The 27,605-nt window shown below is 41.1% G+C and overlaps 1 protein-coding gene and 1 long non-coding RNA gene across 4 annotated transcripts in view; one reads left to right on the top strand and one right to left on the bottom strand.

The window, feature by feature from the left end:
- Window positions 1,621-10,491, bottom strand: LOC106509824. The gene is made up of 3 exons (XR_001307739.2): window positions 10,170-10,491; window positions 8,463-8,597; window positions 1,621-2,047 (listed from the first exon to the last, which is right to left on the bottom strand). It is a non-coding gene; the product is annotated as an uncharacterized LOC106509824 (long non-coding RNA).
- Window positions 21,411-27,605, top strand: part of AK5 (adenylate kinase 5) — a 274,707-nt gene continuing 268,512 nt past the window's right edge. The window contains exons 1-2 of one of the 3 annotated variants that reach the window (XM_003127921.6): window positions 21,411-21,871; window positions 26,352-26,538. In XM_003127921.6, the coding sequence (XP_003127969.4) occupies window positions 21,812-21,871; window positions 26,352-26,538 (247 nt within the window). In that variant the 5' untranslated portion in view covers window positions 21,411-21,811. The other 2 variants (XM_021096460.1, XM_013996169.2) reach the window with 2 other exon arrangements.

Below are 27,605 nucleotides of genomic sequence, written 5' to 3'. Positions count from 1 at the left end.
TACTTCAGAAAATAAAATACACAGAGCAAACAGCCTGAGGGACTTAATTAAAGTCCTTAAAAGAGATCTCATCTGCAGACCTCAGGGTGGACTGTGCAAAGTGGAAACCAGATGCAGACCTAGTGTAAGTCAGCCTGAGCAATTACCAGCCGCCTCAGAGAATTCCAGAGAAATCTCTGCTTTTTCAATGCCATAATATAATACAATATGGTATATAATATAACTCCTCCATCACCTGCTTCCTCTCTCTGCCCCCTTAAAGAGATACCATTTTGGGGAGAGAAGAGAGAGTGCTTTGGGCTGGACTACATTTAAACCTAAATTACTGTGAAATTGCCATATTTGTCTGAGTATATCTCAAGCTGTAAGATAAAGCTTTCTACTGTCAGGTGGAAACAAGAATTAGACATAGAAATTAAATTTAGTTGTGGAGGAGTTCCCGTCGTGGCGCCGTGGTTAATGAATCCAATTAGGAACAATGAGGTTGCGGGTTCGATCCCTGGCCTTGCTCAGTGGGTTAAGGATCTGGCGTCGCCGTGAGCTGTGGTGTAAGTCGCAGATGCGGCTCGGATCCCACGTTGCTGTGGCTCTGGCGTAGGCCAGTGGCTACAGCTCTGATTCGACCCCTAGCCTGGGAACCTCCATATGCCACGGGAGCAGCCCCAAACAAAAGGCAAAAAGACAAAAAAAAAAAAATTTTGTTGTGGAAAAACAAAATGAGGAGTTCCCATTGTGGCTCAGCAGATTAAGAACCTGACTAGTCTCTGTGAAGACATGGGTTCAATCCCCAGCCTCCCACAGTGGGTGAAGGATCTGGAGCAGCCCAAGCTGTGGTGTAGGTCGAAGATGTGACTCAGATCCAGCATTGCTATGGCTGTGGCATAGATCTGAAGCTGCAGTTCTGATTTGACTCCTAGCCCGGGAACTTCCATATGCTGCAGGTGTGGCTGTAAAAAGAAAAAAAAGAAAAAGAAAAAGAAAATTAGTTGTCATTTTTTTGCACACATGAATTTTTGCTTGTGGAATTTACACCTGCTATACATACAGGCCTAATGACTATTTGGCTCCTTGAATAATTACAATAATCTATTTTGTTGCAGACAAAAAAAAAGGTTTAAAATGCTAAAAATTCGGAGTAAAATTGTATGTAAGCAATATGTAATAGTGCCACAAGGGTTATATATGAGGTGATGGGTGTCAGAGAAAAATAAGCTTTTTATTCCGTTGTAGATAATTAAGGGATACCTCCATTCAATTTTCATTACTGCTTTTCTAACGATAGCTACAATGGACCTCAAATATCATCTGTACAGTTAAATATGTCAAATACCATGCAATTTCTATCCTAAGAATGTACAAATGGTATCTTCCAGAAACAAGTCAGTTAAATGCTTTTTGAAATTACTTGGACAAAGGATCAATTTTTACCTCAAAACGTTATATCTGGGAAGAAAGTGCTTTTAAAAATCCATTACATTATTCCAGCTGCGGGTTGTAAGTAAAGTCTAGTGATGATTTATTTTAATACAGAAAAAAAGCTTTATAAAGAAAATCTAACTCCATTAAGACAAAAAAAAAAAAAAAAAAAGAGAGAGAGAGAGGGAGGGAGGGAGGGAGAGAGCAGCATTCTGCTTTTGTACCAAACATTGTTGGATTTGATCAGTTTAAGGTGTATGCGATCCTGGCCTTTTCAGGCACCCTAACCAGATGGCAGAGGTCAAGGTGGTGAGCATAACCAAAAGCAGGTAATGAATACAGCCTGGCTTTAAACTTGTATCCAGCAATACTGCTGGATAAGAAAAATCTATCAATGTTGCACTATAAAATGTTCCAGACACCTCGTCTCTTCTACCAGAGTATTAATTCCTTTACCACTTACTGAGAGGTTCAGGAAATCTCTGCTCCCCAGTATTTGCTCAATAGTCTTGGTCCTGGGGCCATCATCCATCCAAATGAGTCACTTCTCCGTTTCTGATGAGTCCCTTCAGGTGGCAGTCACAGAAAACCTGCACTGGGTAGACAGATTGGTTCTGCATCAAGGTCCTTCCTGGAAGAGATGGGAGTATTGATCCTGAAACACAAAAGGCACTTCCACTTCAAAAATCCAAAAGAATACATACTCAGCCAGTGCAGACTCGTGATTTAGCAAAGCCTGGAAAACTTATGCCCACTGAGAGACTCTGCTTTTCCCATGGCAACAGTGAGGAGGGAGCCCTGCCTGGAACTCATGGATCGTCATCAGTGATCTCTCTTATTTTCTCAGTCTCTTCTCTCATCACCTCCTTCACCTTCTTGCTTTATTGCAAACTATTGCAAACCTCCCCTGGGATCCTCTATGTACAAGCTGTTTTTCCTCCCGTGACCTGGAAATATTGGGACTCCTGGTAAAATCAGATGTGCAACAGGTGGCCCCCTTACTTCACCTCCAGGTCATTCCTTTTCTCCTCCCCACAATTCTCTGACTCATCCTACAGATGAGTGAGGATGAGGGACCAATGACACAGAATATTTGAATTTACTGGTGCACCAGAACACCCAAGGGAGCATGATGCTAAAATGGAGTGGAGGGGAATCGTAGTCACAGCTAGCAGAAACACTGGGGAATACTCAAAGTGTGATGATGGGATTATTACGGCTTAGGAGTAACAATGCAGTGTTCAATTGTGATTATTTAATCATTTATTTATTTATGATTAACCACAGACAAGAGCTAAGAAATTCAGTCAAAAGCACAAATGTTTAGTTGAAACAATGAAAGGTATCTAGATTATGGAAATAGATAAGTGCACTACAACATTTCTATTTTTATCTCAACCGTTTTAGTCATGTTTTTATACTTTATGTCATTTTGAATTAGGAAGCTTGAGAGGTGTCTTTACTGTTGATTTTTTTTTTTCCGGCATATGGAGATTCCCAGGCTAGGGATTTAATGAGAGCCATGGCACCAGCCTACACCGCAACCACAGCAATGCCAGATGCGAGCTGCATCTTCGACCTACACCACAGCTCATGGCAACGCCAGATCCTTGACCCACTGAGCGAGGCCAGGAATCAAACCCACAACCTCATGGTTCCTAGTTGGATTTGTTTCCACTGCGCCACGACAGGAACGCCAATTGTTTTTCAATGTATATTATCAAACATTGTTTTGGTATGGAGAAATGCAATGGATAAAAACATTACCAAAGACAGAAAACCTCAGTACCTTTGGCTATTTATGTATTTATAGAACTAGCAAACTATGATATTTTAAGAATGCCTTCCTGTTACTGATGATCATTTTCATAAATACTATTTCTCCTTACCTTTTCCATCTAAATAGGTGCCCATTTAGTGCTTTAAAGAGAATTAAAGTAATTTTTGATGTTCCAGGACAAAATGTTTCCAACTAGTTGAGAAAAGGGAGAACTTGGGGCCAAAATAACCTAATTTTGAGGGTCAAATAAAAATTTCTCAACACTCCATTTTGTATTATCTAGAAAACCAGTCTCAAGAATTTATTTCTAAAGTTAATTTTCACATTTTACTCTCATCTACTTTCCTGTGATGCATTGAAGAAGTATATTTTAACTTAAAATACTCTACAAAGCAATGTCAACAACAAATAGAATTTAACCCCCCTGTGTGATTTGGGGGGAACATGGGCTGTCTATAATATACAGTATGAAAATTGGCTAAGATATTTATTAAGCTCGATTTATCTAAAGCAAAGAGTAAGCATGGGTCAGTGAATCGATTTCCCTGTGCAGATAAAGTGAGAAGATCACAGCCTACAATAATCATAAAAACGGTAATTGTCAATGTTGAGCATGGTTGGGGTATCAGGGACTGTACTTGAACTCTGAATATGCTACTCCTAAGCTTAATAATAGTCTAACAAAACAGCTGTTATTTTATATTTTCTAAAAATGGACAAAGTGGGGATTCCTGCTGTGGCGCAGTGGAAACAAATCCGACTGTATCCATGAGGATGTGGGTTCAATCCCTGGGCCTCCCTCAATGGGTTAAGGATCCGGAGTTGCTGTGAGCTGTGGTGTAGGTCAATAACGCGGCTCAGATCCCAAGTTGCCATGGCTGTGGCGTAGGCCCGCAGCTACACCTCTGATTCAACCCCCTAGCCTGGGAACATCCATATGCTGCAGGTGTGGCCCAAATAAATAAATAAATAAATATGGAGCAATTGAGGCAGAGAGATTAAGCAATGTGCCCAAGGCCACACACCCAACACATGGCAGAGCTGGGAAATGATGCTATTCTCTTTCTTATCAAAACTGGCTTGGTCATAGATTTTCTCTATTACATTACTTCTACAATACATTATTTTTTAAATAGGAACCTAATTTTTTCAGACTTATTTATTTCACTCAATGATAGTATACAGGAATCCAGAGTCAGGTTAGGAATCCAGACTTGAAAACGTAGCTGTATAAAGTAAATGCAAATTCATTATTTTGGTTACAGCTATTCCTGATCTCCCTTGACTCCTTCACCCAACAGTAAGTAGGAACAAAATTAACTCTTAGTTCAATATGTTTCAAAGCTTGGTATTACTTAATTATTTAAATACTCATTTAGGGAGTATTCAGTCTTTCTTAAATAAACATAGAAGGCAACTTAGCCTTTCTCTACTTCTTTTCCTAAAATGGTCTTCATGTGATGAGGGTAGTGTATGGTCTCGGTGGGGAGATGCCAGGGAAGAGCTGGAGTCCTCAGTCGCCTGGTCCCATGCCTCTTCTGATCCCTGGGTGATGCCCTTTAGTTTGGCTGCTGTTTGACATTGATCCACCGGAACCCAGAGTCAGGATCTGAAACCTATTGCCTTGATCAGGGGCAGTCCTCCCTGACTGTCTCATCCCAGGCAAGAGAAAGAGGCTGCTATGTCTTTCCTTGACTGCCCAGGGCTGCTTGATTGATTTCATCTTTCTTGGATGTAAACATGGTTCCCTTTTATCGACATTTCTGCCTTGTTGCGGCAGAGTTTGTCTTCCTTTTCTTTGTTATCACCGCTGGTCTGGCTTCGGATCCACTGCTTGGTGGGGAGTGAGTGGGGGATCCAACAGACCCCACAGAAGAAGAATGCAGGTGCTTAAGGCTCCCCTTGGACCCAGATGGCCTCTTGTGAGGCTGGGCCTGTTCCGCTGGAGGATTCCTATTTAGCATCACACTGCATCTCTTGTCTGTGTGTGCCTCTCTGCCTTGTGCTCAGCAGTCCCCAGCAAGTCACTCCCAACTCCATTTCATGGATGCTCTGTGGCCCAGGTGAGGCCCATCTGCTCACAGATGTCTGCCTTATCTCTTGGGAGTAGTTCCTGCTTCCGGACCTCCTGGCTGACTACAGTCCCATCTTCCCTTCCCAGTGTTCTTTCCCTCCCTGCAATAACCCTAGGACAGGAGTCAGGAGTCAGCAGATGACCACTAGCTACCCTGCAAATTTTCCCCCGGAGGGAATCTCTTGGGCTTTCTTCCGTCAGCTTCAAGGAAGGGAAATATTTAAGCACCTCTCTCCCATCCTCCGTGAGGAGAGGGAGCAATAACCTTTAAAACACTCTTTCCCAGTCTCCCACCTCCTCCTCTCTGTCTCACTGGAAAAGGTCATCAGTTTGGTTTTCCCCTTTCACAGAGGAACAAACCGGAAGTCTCTTGCTCAGCCTTTAAAATCTCTTTTATTTTTATTTTATTTTTTTATATTTTAAAGATTTTATTTAGGAGTTCCTGTTGTGGCTCAGCGGGTTAAGAATGCAACTAACATCCATGAGGATGCGGGTTTAATCCTTAGCCTTGCTAAGTGGGTTATGGATCCAGTGTTGCTGTGAGCTGTGGTGTAGGTCACAACACGGCTCGGATCTGACATTGCTGTGGCTGTGGTATAGGATGGTAGCTACAGCTCCGATTTGATCCCTAGCCTGGGCATTTCCACATGCCACAGGTGCAGCCCTAAAAAGAAAAATAAAAGAGATTTTTTCATTATTGAGGTGTAGTAACATTATATGTTACACACGTGCAATACAGTGATTCACAATTTTTGTACTCCATTTATAGTTATTATAAAATATTGGCTATATTCTGCATGTTGTACAATATATTCTTGTAGCTTATTAATTGTTTCTTTTTTGGCCACCCCACAGCATGTGGAGTTCCTGGGCCAGAGATCAGATCTGAGCTATATAGTACCTTTAACCCTCTGTGCTGGGCTGGGGATCAAACCTGCATCCTGGTGCTGCAGAGATACCACCAATCCTGTTGTGCCACAGCAGGGTGGCTTATATTATACATGATAGTTTGTACTTCTTAATTCTCTACCCCTATATTGCCCCTCCCCCATTACCTCTCTCCACTGGTAACTGCTAGTTTGTTCTCTATATTTGTAGGCCTGCTTCTTTTACGTTGCATTCACTAGTTTGCTGTATTTTTTAGATTCAACATATAAACAGTAACACATAGTATCTGTCTTTGTCTGACTTGTTTAACTTAACGTAATGCCCTCCAAGTCCATCTATATTGTTGCAAATGAAAAAAGATCATTTTTTAAAGCTTAGTAGTATTCTAGTGTAATACATATATTATATTCACACTAGATAGATGGATAGATGATCGATTAGATAGATAGATAGTGAGCACATGGAATTGCTGGGTCATATATATTGTCTGTGGTTCTTCTTATATGCCTGTTGGCCATCTGTAGTTCCTCTTTGGAAAAACGTCTATTCAGTTCTTCTGCCCACTTTTTAATCGAATTTAGTTGTTTGGTTGGTTTTTGATGTTGAGTTGTATGACCTGTTTATGTATGTTGGATATTAATCCCTTATTGGTCATATCATTTGCAAATATTTCCTTTCATTCAGTAGGTTGTATTTTCATTTTGTCAATGACTTCCTTTACTGTGCAAAAGCTTGTAAGTTTAGTGAGGTCTCATTTATTTATTTTTCCTCTTACTTCCTTTACCTTCAGAGACAGATCCAAAAAAAATTAGTGCTACTATTACGTCAAAGAGTGTTCTGTAATTGGTCCTTTTTAAAAATGCAGCATTAAAGAATTTTATTCTCAGAAAGATGTTATCTCTTTGGTAAGCCCTGAACTTCTGGAGCGAGGGAAGATTTCAGTTAATAGTTCACACCATCATGTAATTCATCCAAAATGATGCTAAATATTTAGGATTTAAGATACTTCATTCATTTTATTCTAACTCTCAATGTAACTGTGGTTTGGTTTGATTTCGCTTTTGTTTAGCAGATTCCCTACTTTCTTTCTTTCTATGTGGTGAGGTTCCCATTATAGTCACTGAGAGTTTGAAATAACAAATGCTGGAGAGGGTGTGGAGAAAGGGGAACCCTCCTACACTGTTGGTGGCAATGTAAATTGGTGCAACCACTATGGAAAACAGTAAGGAGGTTTCTCAGAAAAATGAATATAGAACTACCATATGATCCAGCAATCCCACTCCTGGGTATACATCTGGAGAATACTCTAATTCAAAAAGATACATGCACCCCTAAGTTCATTGCAGCACTATTCACAATACCCAAGATATGGAAACAAACCTAAATGTCCATCAAATGGATTAAGATGTGGTACCTACATACAATGGAGTACTACTCAGCCATAAAAAAGAATGAAATAATGCCATTCACAGCAATATGGATACAACTAGATATTATCATACTGAGTTAAGTAAGTCAGAAAGAGGGAGACAAATATATGATATCACCTATATGTGGAATCTAAAATATGGCACAAATGAACATATCTACCAAACAAAAACGGACTCACAAACAAAGAACAGACTTGTGGTTGCCAAGGGGGAGGGCGAAGAGGGTGAAAAGGATGGGGAGTTTGGGGTTAGTAGATGCAAGCTATTACATTTAGAATGTAGAGGCAATAAGGTTCTATTGTATAGCACAGGGAACTATATCCAATCTCCTGGGATAAACCATTATAGAAAATAATATTTAAAAAGAATGTATATATCTGTATGATTGAGTTACTTTGCTGTACAGCAGAAATTAGCACACCATTTTAAATTAACTGTACTTTAATTTTTAAAATTTTTAAAAGGATTAAAAAAAAGGAACAAGTGCTTGGTTTGCCAGCTACAAAGGTGAATAAGACTGGGTCCAGAAAAGAGGCGGACATAGAAACCAAGCTCCGAGGAATGATTTACTGTGGGAAGTTGTGTTTCTTCTTGTCCTGGGATGGAAAGGCAGCCCAGGGAAATACCGGATAAGAGCCTTAGCCCTGGAGCCCTTCATGAGCTCCTGTAAGATCCAAGACCGATCTCCATTCAAAACCTTGTACACCATTGCCCCCTAGACAATTGCATATTGCATTTCTGGTCTGCTTTATTCTAGAAGAGTGGCTCATAGTAAGTTAAAAATACACCGGTGTGTCCACAGTCTGAGCAAAACAGATGAGTCACAGTTGAAATCACATGAAGGGAAATGGTTATAACTCAGCTGTGAACTTACTGATTCCTTTCCATTTAAGGTACCAGTTCAATGAAGACCCTGGTGGAATCTTTTCCATATGTGGTTCACGATCATTTGGGATCACAAACTGATTTCCCAGGATACTTAGGATCCGTTTAATGTTGCCATGTGGTGCTGCAATAGGAGAGAGGTTATGTCATTATCAGGTTGAATTCTTTTTTTTCCATCGAGGAAAGTACCAAAGCAGTAAGTACTCTCAAGTTCATATTAACCACTCAATGAATTATTATCAGAGTCTAAGTTCCTATCTGCTGGTGAGAAGGTGGTAAGTGCCACAGCACAAAAAGGATAAACTCTCCAGTGGCATCCGTTGTACCCATGCATTAGAGCTGCCTTCTATCTTCTGGGAAGGTGCCCAGGTGGAAGTGAAGATGCAGCTGCTGGGTGTGAATACAGTTGATGTAGAAAGCAGATTTGCAGAATCATATCACCAGTTCCTGACACTATCATGGATCAAGAATTTCAAAATGAAATGACTCCTAGAGACTTTCGGCAGTGGGCAATGGCCACCAGTAGATCATTATCCATGGGTCAGTTGAATAATACAGGCCCTCCACAGAGAATAAAATGATTCAGATTTTGGTTAAATAAAGAGCTCAAATAAATAAGAAAAAATGGTGTATCAAATCTTAGAGAATGTGGGAAATATATAGAGCAGAGACATTCAACACAAAAAGCATCTACTATTAGCAGAAATTAAAAAATTTAAAGACCTTGGACAGTTAAGAACATAGTTTATAGCAGTTTTAATTTTAAAAAAAGAGGGAGTATTATGCTATGCAATCTGCAGCCTGGCTGATAGAGATAAAATGACCAAGATTTTGAAATTTAATGTATAAAATCGCTCGGAGTTCCCGTCGTGGCACAGTGGTTGGCGAATCCGACTAGGAACCATGAGGTTGCGGGTTCGATCCTTGGCCTTGCTCAGTGGGTTAAGGATCTGGCATTGCTGTGAGCTGTGGTGTGGGTTGCAGACGAGGCTCGGATCCCGCGTTGCTGTGGCTCTGGTGTAGGCTGGTGGCTACAGCTCCGATTAGACCCCTAGCCTGGGAATCTCCATATGCCATGGAAGCAGCCCTAGAAAAGGCAAAAAGACAAAAATAAATAAATAATAAAATAAATAAATAAAATTGCTAGAGAACAACTAAAATTGTTCTAAGATTTTTATCAGAAGCAATATAAGGAAGCAAACAGAAAGAGCTCATCTGCTTCAATGCATGGAATGTGAAAGTGTATCTGTAAATTAGGATTACTAAGGTAGAGTTGCTCAGAGTTAACTGAAACCATTTGTGCATATTCATATATACATTCATTTTGTACAGCATAATTCATACATATTCATATTAATGTGAAGGTGAAGATGGTGGCCATTATTGCAAAACAAAGTACAATTGTCAGGAGCACTGGACACGTAAAAATATACAGGGCTCTTTACTGGTTTGGTCCAACATCTTCTGGTCCCCGCCTAGATGCTCATGACTGCTGTGGAAGTGGTGGTAATTCACCATCGAATCATATTTACGTATCAGAGACCCTAAGAATTTAATAGGAACCTATGAACTTTACTAATATTTGCACAAACATAGAAAGTGAAGTTACTTTGGCAATGGATTATTTAATTCATCATGTATTCTCAAGCTTTAGAACAATAGGTACAAAATTGCTGCTATGGAAAATATTTCTTACCTCGGAAGATTCAGAGTATTTACTGCTTGAAGGATCTAATGACATCTGAAGCAATTGAGATTTCCAGTGAAATCCATTCTTCCTTCAGTAATGACAGCAGTTTGAAGCTCTAGACATTCATACCTTTCCAAGAATTCAAGACTTTTGAGAGATGGTTCAAGGAAAAATAAGCCAACAAACCCATGTTTATCAAGACCCAAGGTAACAACTTTACTTTAAAATGGTGCATAATGGGGTTCCTGGTTGTAGCTCGGTGGGTAACATATCTGATTAGTATTCATGAGGACTTGGGTTCAATCCCTGGCCTAGCTCAGTGGGTTAAGGATCCTACGTTGCCATGAGCCAAGGTGTAGTTCGCAGACTCAGCTTAGATCCCAAGTTGCTGTGGCTGTGGCTATAGCTCCAATTCGACCCCTAGCCTGGGAACTTCCATATGCCATGGATGCAGGCTTCAAAAAACAACAACAACAACAAAAGGTGCATAAGGACTTATATGAGCTAGTTTTTGTGTCTGGTTTATTACCACCATTTCTAATTTACTCTAAAACATAGAATTAGCTACTTGAAGACAATGAGAAAAAAGTTAACGTGGTGAAATGAGAATAACAAGGGCAGACTGAGGCTTGAATACAGGGAAAGATGAGCATCCGCATCCCACACTCCACTAGTTTCTTTGTGCTTTTTGGGTAAGATCAATCCACCATACCCTCCACAAGCTGGAAGGAAAAACTGTTGCCACAGTCGTAATGTTTCAACGCATAGATATTAACTAGTAGTATTAATTCTGATTCTAGTATTCAGGGTAAGGCATCATATAAAAACACCATTTTTTAAAAGTTAGAATAAAATGCTACAGGATTTTATTTCATGCTGCAGAAACCAACAAAAACTTGATGAAGAGGGTTATATTTCATGAAGAACCATGAAGCAGGAAGCATTTAGACATGCAGAATTGAGGCGGTATTCCAAGCAGAAAGAAGAGCCTGAGCAAGGGAAAAAGGCATCACACAAATGCATCCAAGGAACAGGAAGCAAATGAGTTTAATTTGAGCTCACAATGTGGGAGAGGGAACAGTGGATAATTAGGATCAGGGTCCTAAGTGCTAGAATAAGAAATTCAGGAGGCAATGAACTGGAATCTGGAGGCAAAGAACTGGGTGAAGTTTCAACTTTGAACTTAGCAACTCGATTAACCCTCAAATGATTCAGTGAGTTAAAGATTAATAGTCTCATTTTTATAATAGAAAAAACTGAGGCTCAGACTAGTTAATAACTTCTGGATATTAGACAGCTGAGTAAGAAAGAGATAAGACTGGAAATTAGGACTCCATAGCCTACATTTTTCTGACTCTGCTCTGGTGTCCTCTGCTGCATGGTCACCTTTGGTTTAGCAGCCTTTTCCTCTGTGGACACCATGAGTATTTTGCCACACTGGCTATGTCTTTGTTTCCTAAAAACCTGGCACACTGCTTGGCATATATATGTGATCAATAAATGTTAGCGGAATGAAAAAAAAAAGAGTATCTGGCAACCTGTTTTAATGGCAGAACTGAGCACAGGAGAGAGGCCAAGGCTGGAGACCAACAGATGTAGAAGTCACTTGCCGAGATGTTGTTGGTGTAGCCAGGAGATAGATGAGTTGATATGGGCTTATAATAAATTCAAAGAACATTTAATGAATGTGTTGACTTTGCAATGACCGTACAAATACTTTCTCTTTCCGTTTTTATTGATTGGTAGCTATCACGTCCAAAAACATCAGGATGACTGTCCCCATGAGACCACCAGGCTCATGTTAGGAAATTCTTTGGAAGGTGGATACTCAGCACAACAGAGATAAACAAAGCCTTTCGCTTTTCCTTTCACAAAGGCAATTCCAACATTCCATTAGAATGAAATAATCTTCACAAATAACACCTGCCAATGCCTAAAAATTATAGATGAGCATGTTTGTGGAAGATAAGAGAGATACAAGTTCAAAAATTCCCTAAAAGGAATGTGCCGTGGTGTTGGGCCATGTTTCTGGAGATGAGAGGAGGGATGACCTCTGGGAATCCATTTGGAGCTTCTAATTTGAAACTAGGTTAACCAGTGAGAGGCTTTGTTTTGCTTTAAAAATGGAAGTGTAGCAATGGCCAACGGTTTTTTAGAAAGGCATAAACAAGGTCACAACAACATTTTTCTGTCCTGATGATTGTGATTCTGCAAAACCAGTGACCAGACATGGCTGAATGAAAGGACACCTAGCACCAATTATCAGGGATTAGTAGACACTCTATTTGTTTGATTGACTTAAATTGCATCCTGTTTTTTAGTTATAGGCCTGAGCGATAATAGAGAAGGCAATTGAAATGCTCAAGCATCAAATTACGGTTGGGAAAAAAGAAAAAAATTAAAAAAAAAAAAGAAATTTGTGTTTATAACCTGATGCAGTTAAACCCCCCACCTCAACTAGGTTAGTCAATGTAGATGGGGTTTGAAAATGATAATGCTAAAAAATAATGGAGCAAATAAATTTACACATTCAGAGGACATCAAACAATGGGGCTGCAAATGTTCGCAATACAGAAGTAATATTTAAATTCATTATAAATTACTCAAAGCATCATTTTGGAATGTTCTTTGCACATATGACACTATGTTAAACTGCATAGTGGTACAACTATGAAGACATATTTTGGGGGCTGAGCACATGATAAGAACAAAAGTGTAAATACCATACAGAAATACAGGTTTTCCAGGCTCTCTGAAAGTAGAGCTCTCCTATGAAAGCTTTTCTAAGCCAAAATGGTAGAAGGCAAAGAAGCAGGTACCTTGGGGCACATCTTGCTAACAGATGCATGAAACAATTCAAGGTATGGCTATCATCAGGAAGACAGAAATAACAAGTGCTGGCGAGGATGTAGAGAAAAGGGAATCCCTGTGCACTAATTATGGGGATAAAAATTGATGAAGCCACTATGGAAACAGTATGGGGGTTCCTCAAAAAATTGAAAATGGAACTACCATAAAATCCAGTAATTCCATTTCTGGGTATTTATTCAAAGAAAATGAAAACGCTTATGCAAAAAGATATACGCACCTCTATGGTCATTGCAGCATTATTTATAACAGCCAATATACAGAAACAGCCTAAGCGCCTATTGATAGATGAATGGACAAAGATGTGGGGTGTGTGTGTGTGTGTGTGTGTGTGTGTGTGTGTGTGTGAATATTCCTCAGCCATAAAAAAGAATGAAATCTTACCAGTTGGAATAACATGGATGAACCAAGAGGGCATTATGTTTGCTTGGTGAAATAAGTCATACAGAGAAAGACAAATACTGTATGATTTTACCTATGTGCAGAATCTAAAACAAAAACAAAAACAAATGAATAAACAAAATGGAAAAATGAAACAGACCCGTAATTACAGAGAACAAACTGATGATTGCCAGAAAGGAGGGTGGTAGGAAATAGGTGGCAAAATAGGTGAAGAGGATTAAGAGGTAGGAACTTCTAGCTGTAAAGTAGATAAGTCACAGCAATGTAATGTACAGCACAGGGATTATAGTCAATGATATTGCAATAAATGATAACTAGACATGTGGTCATTTCTTAATGTACAAAGACATCATCACTCGGTTGAACACCTGAAACTAATATAATACTGTAGGTCAATTAGCATTCACTAAAAAAAGAAAAAGAATGCTGGAAATGATAAATAAATCAAGATAAAGCACAGATGCTCACAGACACAGTTTAAAGCTATGGCAGCCTAATGCTGAGATGCTGGGTGCAGTTCCCAGGGAAGGAGCTTGGTGGTGCCACTCTCGCTGCTTGGGGTGTGCCCTGATGCTATGACCCTAACTACAAAACAAATCCATGCTAGGGGTAGAATCAGAGCTATAGCTGCCAGCCTGTGCCACAGCCACAGGAACACCCGATCTGAGTCATGTCTGCGATCTACACCACAGCTCACAGCAATGCCAGATCCTTAATCCCTTGAGCAAGGCCAGGGATGGAACCCATATCCTCATGTTACTAGTTGGTTCATCACTGCTGAGCCACGATGGAAACTCTGAGAATGCTATATTTTTAATTTTCTTCCTTTTTTTGGTAAAAGCAAAAGTCTTTGGATTCCTTTTGGTTAGAGAAAACAAGTACTGGAGTTCCCGTCATGACTCAGTGGTTAATGAACCTGACTAGGAGCCATGAGGTTGTGGATTCGATCCCTGGCCTCGCTCAGTGGGTTGAGGATCCAGCATTGCCTAGAGCTGCTGTGTAGGTTGCAAATGTGGCTCGGATCCCGTGTTACTATGGCTCTGGTGTAGATCGGCAGCTGCAGCTCCAATTGGACCTCTAGCCTGGGAACCTCCAAATGCCTTGAGTGCGGCCCTAGAAAAGACAAGCTGTTGTAGGACCTGTAAGGCCATAGTAAAAATTTGGACATAGCTCTGAGTGCAAGTTATTCTGTATGCTAGCCCTTTCCAAGAGAACTTTATGTGAAGATAGAAATTTTTTTTATCAACATCTATATTTGTATCTAATTCCATCCAATGTGAGGCCACTAACCACACATGACAGTTTAGTACTTGAACTGTGGCTAGTTCAACTGAGAAACTCCTACAGTTTTATTGTTGAGTGATGAGTGTGTTAAATTTAAATAGCCATCTGTGGCTAGGGTACCATGTGTACAGTGCAGACATTGGTAGCCACTAAAATGTTTGCACAAGAAAGTGACATGATTGGATAAATGCTTTAGTATTAGTTTTCCTTTGCATAATCTAAAATGCTGATTTATTGGGGAAGGGACCTATTTAAATTAGGAGTTCCTGAGTAGCCTAGTGGGTTAAGGATCCAGCATTGTCACTGCTGTGGTGCAGGTTCAGTCCCTGGCCCTGGAACTTCTGCATGTCATGGGCACAGCCAAAAAAAAAAAAAAAATTAATCACTGCTCATGTAGTCTCTACTATATCTTTAGTTTTATGATTTCACCTAATTAGAAAAACAGTGTGAATGTTAATTAATTGTATTGTAGAAGAACAGTTAATAGAGAAAATGTGGCTAAATGGAGAAGATTTAAAAAAAAACAGTAGCAGATGGTAAATTCTGGTAAGTTTTAAAAATTTCTAGCACACCAACATGAATGCCTTGTGACTCTTGAGAAACAACACATTTCATTCCTTGGATGGAAAGATTATAGCTTACTCATCCTAAGCTGATTAATGTTATGTATTACTAATAGGCTGTTCATAAGACATATAGTAAAAACACAAAAATAAGCAATGTGGACACTTAAAAGGGCATAATGGTTCTGACACATATGCGTGATTTAGGAATTTTAGGCCTCTAGGCTCACAGAATTGTCATTTTTCCATAATGATAAAAAAATAATAAAACTCAACTGCGTTTTTGCATTTTGTAAGAACAAACTTAAAAAACCGATGTCATAGATTTGTGTTTCTCTGGGGCTTCTATGAGACTTCACAGTTTATGTCAAAATATTCATTTAAGTCTAAGTGAAAATGTTTCTCTATGTATTTTCGCTACAGCATTTAAATTTAGAAGCTCCTGGGAGTTCAAGTTGTTTCCTTATTTATGTGTATCAAGTTAGCTTGACTGGTAAAAATCTGATTTGATGGAATTACGGATTTCCCATTGGTAGGTAAAATAGTTATGCTGATGAATGGACACTGAAATTCTAAAACATGAAGTTCCAAGTGTGTTCTTGAAATACGTGGAAATTCCTCTCTGCTACTTGCACAAGAGGCTGACTTGGTGCAACATGCACGCTAACCTAACATGAGCTCAGATGGCTGCCCTTAAGCCAAAAGGTTGTGGATAAATACAGAAATGTGGTCAGTAAGTAGCAGGGACAACTCACCTTGTGCCAGGCTCCCTTCAGAGCAGGTCAAAATTCCCTTCCATGTATCTGCTTTTGTAAGTTAGCGAGCTATTTGTGGCCAATTACTTAATAGGCTCTGACTATCCTCAGGCCAAAAAAGTGTGAAGTCATCCTTGATGTTTTCTCCTTCTCTCATATATCCACATGCAATCTGTCCAAAAATCCTGTTTATTCCATCTTCAAAATATATCTAGAATCCAACCAGTTCACATCGCCTCTGCTGAATCACAGAGCCTCCCACCTGTTCTCCCTGCTCCTACCTTTGCCCTCTTACCTCTTCCTAAACCAACAGACAAGTGTGCCTTTTAAAATGTAAGTTAGATCCTGTTAGTCTTGGCTCAAAACCCCTCACTAATTTCCTATTAGTGATGGGTGATGGGTGACAGTGCTGAGTGAGGGAAAGAGCAGCAGTTCAGCAAGATATAAGCCAGTACTCAAAGGCCTTCCTGGTTCCCTGGCAAACTCCAAAAGTCCAGGAACTTATGGGGGTTTACAAGGTCCTATGTGTTCTGGCCACATTCCTCTCTGCCCTCCCTCCTTCACTCTGCTCCAACCAACTCACCCCTTTGCTGTTACCAAAACATGTCAGGCATCTTTTCTCCTTGGGACATTAGAGCTGGCTGCTCCCCCAGATCCTGGCAGGGTTAACCCCCCTCACCTGCCTCAATCTTTGCTAAAATGTCACTTTCTCCTGAAACCTTCCCTCACCACTCTGTTCACAATTGTATCCAGCCACAGGCACATGAAAAGAGGTTGAACATTGCTAATCATCAGAGAAATGCAAATCAAAACCACAATGAGCTATCACTTCACATCTGTCAGAATGGCCATCATCACAAGTCTACAAAATAATAAAGGCTGGTGAGGATGTGGACAGAAGGGCACCTTGTTACATTGTTGATAGGAATGTAAATGCGTGCAACCACTGTGGAAAACAGTATGGAGGTCTCTCAAAAAACTGAAAATAGAATTTCCATATGACCCAGCAATTCCACGCCTGGGTATACATCTGAAAAACAAAACAAAACAAAAACACTAATTCAAAAAGGTCCATGCACACCAATGTTCATAGCAGCATTAGTTACAATTGCCAAGACATGGAAACAATCTAAGTGTCCATCAACAGATGAATGCATAAAGAAGATGTGAGGGGGGTGTGTGTGTATGTGTGTAAATAAATTACTATCTATAAACAACATAATGTCCATAGCAGCAGTTTGACTGTAAGTGCAATAATGAAGACAAAAGCAAAGGGCCATGGATTGCAAATGCACTTTTTTTTAATTACTCAAATAAATTTATCACATCTCTAGTTGTATAATGATCATAACAATCTAATTTCAGAGGATTTCCACACCACAGCCTAAGCACATCCCCCCACCCCCCAAACTGTCTCCTCCAGAGACCATAAGTTTGTCGATATCTGTGAGTCAGCATCTGTTCTGCAAAGAAGTTCAGTCTGTCCTTTTTTCAGATAACACATGTCAGTGAAAGCATTGGATGTTGGTGTCTCATTGTGTGGCTGACTTCACTTAACATGATAATTTCTAGGTCCATCCATGTTGCTAAAAATGCCAGTATTTCATTCCTTTTAATGGCTGAGTCATATTCCATTGTGTATAGGTACCACATCTTCTTGATCCACTCCTCTGTCAATGGACATTTAGGTTGTTTCCATGTCTTGGCTATTGCAAATAGTGCTGCAAGGAACATCAGAGTACATGTGTCTTTGGGAGTTGTGGTTTTCTCTGGATAGATGCCCAGGAGTGGGATTGCTGGATCAAATGGTAGTTCAATGCTTAGTTTTCTGAGGAATCTCCATACTGTTTTCCACAGTGGTTGCACCAATTTACAATCCCATCAACAGTGTACTAGTGTTCCTTTTTCTCCACACCCTCTCCAGCACTTCTTGTTTGTAGACTTTTGGATGATGGCCATTCTGTCTGGTGTAACATGGTACCTCATCATGGTTTTGATTTGCATTTCTCTAATAATGAGTGATGTTGAACATCTTTTCATGTGTTTCTCAGCCATCCATATGTCTTCTTTGGAGAACTGTCTGTTTAGATCTTCTGCCCATTTTTGGATGGGGTTGTTTGTTTTTTTGGTATGGAGCTGCAGAAGGTGTTTGTAAATTTTGGAGATTAATCCCTTGTCAGGTGATTCACTTGCAAAGATTTTCTCCCATTCTGTGGGTTATCTTTTTGTTTTGCTTAGGGTTTCCTTTGGTGTGCGGAAACATTGAAGTTTGATTAGGTCCCATTTGTTTATATTTGTTTTTATCATCAATACTCTAAGAGGTGGATCTGAGAAGCTGTTGCTGTCGTTTATGTCAGAGAGTGTTTGGCTTATGTTTTCCTCTAAGAGCATTATAGTGTCTGGTCTTATATCTAGGTCTTTAATCCATTTGGAGTTTATTTTTGTGTATGGTGTTAGGGTGTGTTCTAATTTCATTCTTTTCCATGTGGCTGTCCAGTTTTCCCGGCACCACTTATTGAACAAGCTGTCTTTTCTCCATTGTATATTCTTGCCTCCTTTGTCATAGATGAGTTGGCTGTAGGTGCGTGGGTTTAATACTGGGCTTTCTATCCTGTTCCACTGATCTATATTTCTGTCTTTGTGCCAGTACCATGTGGTTTTGATGATTGTTGAGTTGTAGTATAGTCTGAAGTCTGGGAGCCTGATTCCTCCAGCTCCATTTTTCTTTTTCAGGATGTCTTTGGCTATACTGAGTCTTTTGTGCTTCCAAACAAACTTTAAAATATTTTGTTCAAGTTCTGTGAAAAATGTCCTTGGTAATTTGATAGGGATTGCATTGAATTTGTAGATTGCCTTAGGTAGTATAGTCATTTTGGTAATATTAACTCTTCCAATCCAAGAGCATGGTATATCTTTACACCTATTTGTGTCATCTTTGATTTCTTTCAACAGTGCAAATGCATTTTTTTTTTTTGGTCTTTTTGCCATTTCTTGGGCCGCTCCTGTGGCATATGTAGGTTCCCAGGCTAGGGGTCGAATCGGAGCTGTAGCTGCCAGCCTACGCCAGAGCCACAGCAATGCGGGATCCAAGCCGCGTATGCGACCTACACCACAGCTCACAGCAATGCCAGATGCTTAACCCACTGACCAAGGCTTGAACCCACAACCTCATGTTTCCCAGTCGGATTCGTTAACCACTGAGCCACGACGAGAACTCCTCCAGTTGCACTTCTTACACGGTTTCTCCAGGAGAACGTAAATTCCTTGACAGCAGGAATTATGTCTGTCTTATCCACTGCTGTGTAACCCAGCACGCTTTCCCAACGTGGGAGCAGAAGAGATTCTGCCTGGAGACACTAGGCGTGCAGCAGCATCTTGATTTGTTAGAGCATGCAGAAATATACCACCAAGTAAACAAAGGGCAAAGGGCCATGAACCCATTATGTACCCACCCTTAGAATTTCATATCAGGGGATGATGAGCCAGCTTTCCCCTGGCAAAATGTTTTTGCTGTTCTTTGTCCTTTTTCTTTCCCCTCTTCCAAAACATCAGCCTGGCTTTGAAGCTTTTTACTTTCCCCATATAGCCCTTCCATAGCAGGTTATAATTCCCTTTGCAAAAGTAATTATGAACCCTTGCCTCTTTTGTCCATCTGGAACACAACCAAAAAGCACTGATTGTCAGTGCATAAGACTATCTGAAACTTTGCCGTTATCTCCAGTTTTATGTTTTTCAGGCTATTTAGAATATTTAGTGCAATGCAGTCTTTCTTATCCACTCTCTTTATATAAGCAAGTTTCCATCTTTGCCCAACTACACTCAAGTGCATTTAGAATCATATATCCATTCAGGATACATTCCTCCTTAGGAGAGAAGATGTGAGATGCGCTCTGCCAGATTCTTGTCTGTAAAGGGTGACCTTGAAAGATCCTGCAGAAAGTGGCCTCTTCAGTCCTAGCTGCTTTGCCTCAGCTGTGCTTGTTCATAAAGTAAGTTTTCATGCCATGGATCCTGGTGCTTATCAAGCATTATTGCACAGGGAAGAGACAATGCTTCACTACTGCCATAACCTGCCCTCAAATAAGATAAAAACTGTCAGAAGCTGGAACGGTAAGGGATGTGGCATATTCTGAGGGCAGAAATCAATTTCTATGGCATACTTGCCTCATTTAAGGCTACCATATGACACATAGTTTCACAAGTGTTCAGAAAACTTCATTTACTATATAAAATTCAGTTAATTCTTGAGCGCTCTCCCTTGGGGAAAACAAAACTGCAGCTATAGTGAAGGCACGAGTAGCAATTTTTCATGTGACAAGAAAGAGAACCAAGAAAAGATCTGCAAAGATGAACTTGAAATGGACATCCCAGTCATTGGTTTCTGGAAGCAGGTGCAGTGTTGCCTCTCTCCCTGGTCCGGCCCCACATGGCAATGCCTATCAGAGCCTCCTCTCCTCTCACAAGCCCTCGCACAATGTCAGGCACTGCACACAGTTAGAGGTCATGTTCTCAGGGCAGCATGCACCATCTTTCAAGCAGACAATGAGAAGATAGCCTAATGGAGGGAAATGAGTCATATTGGGAGCTAGGAGGACGATGGTATCCCTTGATAATGGTCTGTAGCAGGAAGATACTTGAACCTTCTTGCTGCTTTAGCACATCACCCATACCCACCCATACTCAGCCCAGGGTGCTCCAACGAACTCTCCACGGCCCACCAACTGCACACTCCTCTGATCGGATTAATCCGCTCCACTTTCTGCGCATGTTTCCAATTTAAGCAATCTCCAGCGCTCCACCAACACCCACTTCTCCACCTTCCTATTCCTCTCTGAGAAAATTAACTAGTCAATTACTTACTAATCCTTCTGTTAATAAAAACTTCGGCCTCACTGTAAGGCCTTATAGTGAAATCTGTAAGGATCTGTAACGCTAACAGGGGAAAAAAATTCGAAACCAGCTAGCAAAACTTTCCTAAAGGATAGAAATACGCAGGATTTAAAATGATCTTAGGGGCATGGAATCCACACCATCAAACCCATCCCAGCTCCCTAAATATGAAGAATCAGTAACCTTTGGAATAATTGATAAATTCTGTGAAAATAAGGTTTCCTTCTGGGAGCTCTTTGGGCTTGGAGGAGGAGTAACGGGGGGGGGGGGGTGTGCGCGCGCGCGCCTGAGTCCAGGTTTATACAGACCCCGACTCAGGTCTTTTCGCCCGCTGCTCTCAGGTTGCTGCCCCTGGAGCGCACCGCTCGCAGAGCCCGGGAGGCAGTGTGACACGGAGGGGTGTGACTGAGTGCATCTCGCGCGCCCGCGTCCCCACCCCCGCACTCCGCGCCGCCCGCGCAGCGTGACTGGCCGCCGCCGCCGCCGCCGCCGCAGACCCGGCTCCGGAGGCACAGAGCGCGGCGCGCAGAGCGGGAGAGGCAGGCAGACTGCTGCCTGGCGCCCGCCGCGCTGTCCTCCCTCCTCCTCCGCTCCCTCCGCCCCTCCCCGGCGGCCGCGCAGCCTGGAGCCCGGGCAGACTCCGCTCGGAGCCCGCAGCTCGGGCGCGGGGACTAGTGGCTAGGCGGGGGCGGCGGGAGCGCTGAGACGACAGCCACGGGGAGAGACGGAGGGGGGCCCAGTCTGGGCGGGCAGAGTCGAGCGTGTGAGTGTTTGCGCGTGAAAGCGAGGGCTGCACTGTGCTCGGCGCGGACCCAGCCAGCCCCAGCCCAGGTCGCCGCAGCCCAGAAGCCTCCCGCCCGCGCCCCAAGGCACGCGCGGCACAGCCATGAACACCAACGATGCCAAGGAGTATCTGGCCCGCAGGGAAATCCCTCAGCTTTTCGAGGTAGGGTGCTAGGTCTGGCAGAGAGGGACCGGAGGAGCGGGAGGGCATCTCCGGGATTCGGGGTGAGGCAGCCGCGCCCCGTCCCGCCTAGCAGATACGGGGCACGGAAGTGAAGGGGCTTCCAAAAGCTCGTTCGCCCGCTTACCCGGGGACAGCCGCCTTTCCAGCGGGTTCCAGGGCCCCTGTGGTCTGGCTGGGCTCAGAAGCCCCCACCTCTCCAATCAAGTTACAGTCTTCGAACCCGGTTCAGAAGGTAGGCTGCCTCCAGCGCACCTCTCATATGTGGACATCCAGGGTGGGCTGCAGGCAGCGGCCGGCCGCGGTCTCCGGGAACGAGGTCCAGGCCCGGGGCGGGGGCATGCTGTCCCCAGCGGTGAGTAAGGACTCAGAACCGAGGGGTCGAGAGCCTTAGTCCTTTCCTTGCGCCGAGGGTCCGGACTCCCGCGTGGAAGGGGAAGTGGGGACGAAAGGAGCCCTACCCGGGAACAGCTTGGAGGAGACGAATGAAGATGCAAAAAGCAAATCCAAACCTATCAAGTGCAGCGCTACCTTCCGGGTGGCAGGCACCCAGTGCTGTTCTGCGCTTTCGGTGAATGAACTCCTGAGCACGTTTTCCCGTCGCCTTGGAAGGGATGGGTCTCCTTCCTCTCCTCTCCAGCCCATAGCTTTCGCCTGCCCTCTTCAGCCCACCTAGAGAAAGCAAGAGGGAGCGACGAGGCGGGCGTGACTCCTGTTGCTCTGTCCGCTGACCCGCATCACAGCATCATCTGCACCAGGGACCCGAGGGATGGGGAACATTTTGGGGATGAGGGAAGGAAGACTTGTGGGATGAAGTAGAACCTTGGTTAGTTCTAAACCACAGCCTACCCAGATCGTTTTGCTACCTTTCCTTCTCTGCGTATTTGAATTTTAAAACATTCCTGAATCCTGTGTGTTTTTACTTAGGTTAAAAAAAAAAAAAAAAAAAAAAAAAAAAAAAAAAAAAAAAACGGGATGGAGCCAAGCTTCATCAGCGGGAGACCTGAAACCTGGTTTCCCCATTCTGAAAGATAATACACTGTAGATTGATATGGTAAACTACAAGTCATGCGTTGTTCTTTCTCCTGTTTGTGGGGTTTGTTCTGCTAAAAGGAGTTTTATAATGCTACTTGGGAAAATAATTTTGTCTCTTTTTTCCCAAATTATCTTTAAAATGGGACGCCATAATAACAGACCTTCATTTTCTCTCACCACCTAAGCCACGGTTTTCAGGTCCATCCGAAATCCAGGTAAATTGCCCACTGAGCACAAGTCTGGTATGTGAAACCCAAATCTAGCTAGTATGTTACTAATATTTGAAAATAATCAGGAGGTATTGCATAAGGACAGGTCTGAGAAGTATATAGGATTCTTGTTAAGAGTTTTTCTTTTTTTTAATTTTTAAAAAAGTAAATGAGAGCAAGAGTTGAAGGTTTTTGTCATAAATACTTCTACTAAGATCAGTTCCATCCATAAAAGAGTAATGAGAAACGTCTTCAGGAAGGTGGCCTGATTACAAAGTCCTGCTTGGTAGTACACCTTTCTTCTTTATAAATTTGGGTACCATTTTTCCTCCTTGGTAACCACCGAGGATTTTGATAGTTCATGAAAATCTACACTGTGTATGCAAATAAGTGTATGCAGGCATTTTTGTTCAGGTGCTGTGCTTTTCCTTGGCTTCTCTGCATATGAATGAGATATTTTAAAATAGGACACGCCCGGAAAAGGAAGTTAACTTGCTTCGGTGAAATACAGAAATACTTATAGGCAATCCCAGGCAATGGAAGGCTGAAAAGAGATTGCTGGTGACCTCCAAAGACTCCAGCCTTCCAGTAAGAAGCTTCCATGCTGCGCACAGCACAGGAGGAAAGTAAAACCTCCTGTGATGAATGTGATGAATGTAGGCAGTAAAACCAAATGCTTTAAGTTTCCAGACTGGATTTTCCCCCTCAGTATCACAATACAGATACACCAAGTTTAGCAATTAGATATCTATCAAACCCAAGACATAGGCTACAGTTGTGGCTACTAGATCCCATTGTAGATCAAGTGACAGACTATTGAATGCTACGTGTTGTCAAGCGACTAGCTGTATCTAGCTGATCTTTTCAGATCTCTTTCTGATTTGAGACGTCCCATAGGCTAAATGGGGATATCTTTGGTGGATTCAAGTTTGAAATGTGTTTCCATTTGTAGATTAAATGTTTAAAACAAAAAACCACTTTCTCCTGATTTTGTCATGAGTTCTTAATTCTAGTTAACCTTATGGTTTTATGTATTGCTCTTGTATCACCGTACCTTAGAGCAGAAATTTGGCAATTAATTTGAATACTGGAGAAAGTCAAATTAGATTATTTAAGTTCTCAAAGAGTTAACACAAATAGACTGAGTGAAAAATATCTGCTGCTTGTTTTGAATCCCTGATGGTGGCTGACTATTAGAAGAAAGGATTTAAATTACCTATGAAGGCATGGAACTCATTCCCCCTTCTAAAATCAGTATGCTTAGTAGAATCAGATTTGTTCAAGGAGGCAGGGAACAAATATTTTCCAGTTTAAAAAAAAATTCATTTAGTATGTTCACTCACTTTGGGCAATAATAGGGATAAAAAAATTAAAGACCTAATTTTCTTTTATCAAACTAATGTTTTCATTAATAACTATAGTAACATTTTTTTAAAAAGGACCCAAACTTGAGTGATTTGAATTGCAGTTGGGTCATGTATCAGACATACATAGATAATATGGCATTTTCTTTTTATCCCATGTTATATTTTTGCAAGATGTAGAGAGAGGAATGTATGGTTTTTGGAATCAAAACCATTGACTTGGAATCCTGGGTCTATGAGTTTCTTTCTTTCTTTCTTTTTTTGCTTTTTTGGAGGTTCCCAGCCTGGGGGTCGAATCCGAACTATGCCTGCTGGCCTACACCACAGCCCCAGCAACGCAGAATCCTTAACCTCCAGTAGGATGCAGGGATCGAACCTGCTCCTCATGGATCCTCGTCAGATTCGTTTCCAGTGAGCCATGACGGGAACTCCTATGAGTTTCTACTTGAGTGACCTAGATCAACTCACTCAGCTCTTTGAGCCATGATTTCTGAATCTATAAATGCATATAGGGCTGAAAGTGCACAGGGTAAACTAAGGTATACACAGATACAACATAAGCACTGCTGCTGAGTTAGCTACTTTAAAATAGGAGGAAAGTGAGGAATTAAATGCTGCGTGTATGTGTGTGTGTGTGCACGTGCACTCAAGCATGTGCGTGTTTATAGCACAGATCTTGACACACGAACTGGGTGTGGATGCCCAGGTTAGTTTTTTCCACTCCCTCTGCAATTGAACTCCTCTGACTAAACATTCTAACCCACACAATTTAGGATTTCAGAGAAGAAATGTACTTGGTAGGAACTGCCTAACATTTTGAGCAAATTGCACAAGAGTAATTTGAAAATAAAACACTGTATTTAGTAAAGATGTCAGCCTTTCAAACAATGTGTGTTTTGTGCATTAACAATGGTGATAATAATCCTTTATGATTTTCCCATGAAATACTTCAAAGGAAAATGTTTTGCACACCAGTTCGGTTCCTAGGAATCAGCATTTCCAAATTTGTGGCATTTAAAAAATTCATACTTGTGACACATTGGACACCAGGTTTTCCTCTGTAACTTCAGTGAATGTTATAGTGATTTATTATATATCAGATGGATTTTTTAGACTCAGACTTAATGTTTTGAGTGAATTTTTCCCCCTAATTAGGGAATAGTCTGATATGCATCTACATGTGCAAGGGAAGGTGTCAGAGATTGAATATTGAAAAATATGTAAGACCCACACTGTGTTGTTGAAGATTTATAGGTTAGATGAAAAGACCAACACAATCTGATGGTTTTAGTATGAAGGACAGGTAAGATGGCTTTTTTTCTGGGGATGATGAGCATTGAAGAGGCATCCCCAAGCCAACCTGAGGGCTCATGGGAGACTTCCTGATGATGATGATGGTGATGATGTGATGAAAGCCACCAACATTTATTATTTACTATGTGTCAGTCACTTAATGTGTACTTTATGAGTATTACTTTTTTTAATGCTCAAAAAACCCTCTGAAACTGAGGCTTGAAGACTTTAAGGATGGGTAGAAATGAGCTAAATCATGACTGGGGTCTTTTTACACACTGCACTTTGTCTCATTTTGATAGGGTTCTTCCATTTTAAACAATGTAGTCGCCTTCATTGTTTAAAAGTTAGAGAATCTAGAGCTGAAAACTAATCAGTCCAGAATTTAAGGGATTGTTTTGATTACTCAATCGGAGCATAATTTCAACTCTGTTTATTTTTTTTTTAAAAGATGCAAAACCCCCCAAGAATTTAAAAATGGGAAGATGGGGTATACACTATTTTGACAAAGGTGGTTTTAAAACATATTTCATGTGGGCATATTTTGTTCTTGTGTTTCAGAGCCTTTTGAATGGACTGATGTGTTCTAAGCCTGAAGACCCAGTAGAGTACTTGGAAAGTTGTTTACAGAAAGTAAAGGAACTAGGAGGCTGTGACAAGGTGAAATGGGATACATTTGTAAGCCAGGAGAAGAAGACCTTACCCCCACTCAATGGAGGACAGTCACGGAGATCCTTTCTAAGAAATGGTAATGTGTATGTAGAATAATAGACAGTTTATAGTTACAGCGATTCTCTTTAAAACAGATGGTACAGACTGTAGGCAATGATTTAATTCAATCATTTAGGCATTTCCAAATGCCTAAGGGTATTTGGTCTTGGAACATGACTAATTTCTCTCTGCTACTAATTCTGATCACCTCCATGATTAGACAAACAAAATTACATAGATTGTCCAGCACTTCACTAAAGGCTTGATGAAATTCTTTATTACTGACTCCATTATTTTTTAAAGTGAATTACATTAGCAAACTGAATTTTTCTTAAAATGGCAAATAAGACTTTTCCAAAGACACAAGTAGATGATAGGCATAGTTGATCATTATTATGTAACACCAACGTTTTTATTAACCAAGATTTAACTTATTATCGTGTTTCCAAATTTAGAGTTTGCATGAATGCATCTAAATAAAGTCTTTACTAGTTAATTCAAGAAGGAGTTCCTTAGGAGCTACTGAATGCAATGCACAAGACGAGGTATTAGGGTACTGTAAAGGAAATGGGAGGCATAAATTGTTAAACAATTTTAGGAAGAGTTTGAAACTAAGAACTGAATTTAGTAGAGGAAATTCATAGTATTTCTGATAGCTTTCTGAAATATATGCTTATCAAAATTTGCAGTTCAATCAGTCAAGCAGCTTTTTAGGCTCCAATAAAATTTGAGAAGTACAATAGTCTGTGCAAAATGGAATCAGTTCCAATCAGAGGAAACCAATTAATTCTTTCCCAGTGGCCAAGATAATTATATTTGCAAATTTTAAACCATTCTAAAAAATTGTAGCAGAAAAAAAGCTTCAGTCATACGGACAGAATTTGAAGTGGAGACAATTTTATTTGCAATGAATACAAGGGGAAATAGTGTTTTCATGACCCACTTAGATTTTATTTGAACTTGGTGTCGGGAAAAGTCATAGTGTTGATTTTTAAGAAATATGATCAGAGAGGGAAAGTAGAATCAACATTATCTCAGAAACATCTCCAGAGAAGAGCAGACTCCCCTGTCTATGCAGAGTCACCACTAAGGTGATTGCGGCTT

Source organism: Sus scrofa, chromosome 6 (assembly GCF_000003025.6).
Source record: "Sus scrofa isolate TJ Tabasco breed Duroc chromosome 6, Sscrofa11.1, whole genome shotgun sequence".
Lineage (NCBI taxonomy): Eukaryota > Metazoa > Chordata > Mammalia > Artiodactyla > Suidae > Sus > Sus scrofa.
This window is presented reverse-complemented; position numbering and strand designations above follow the sequence as displayed.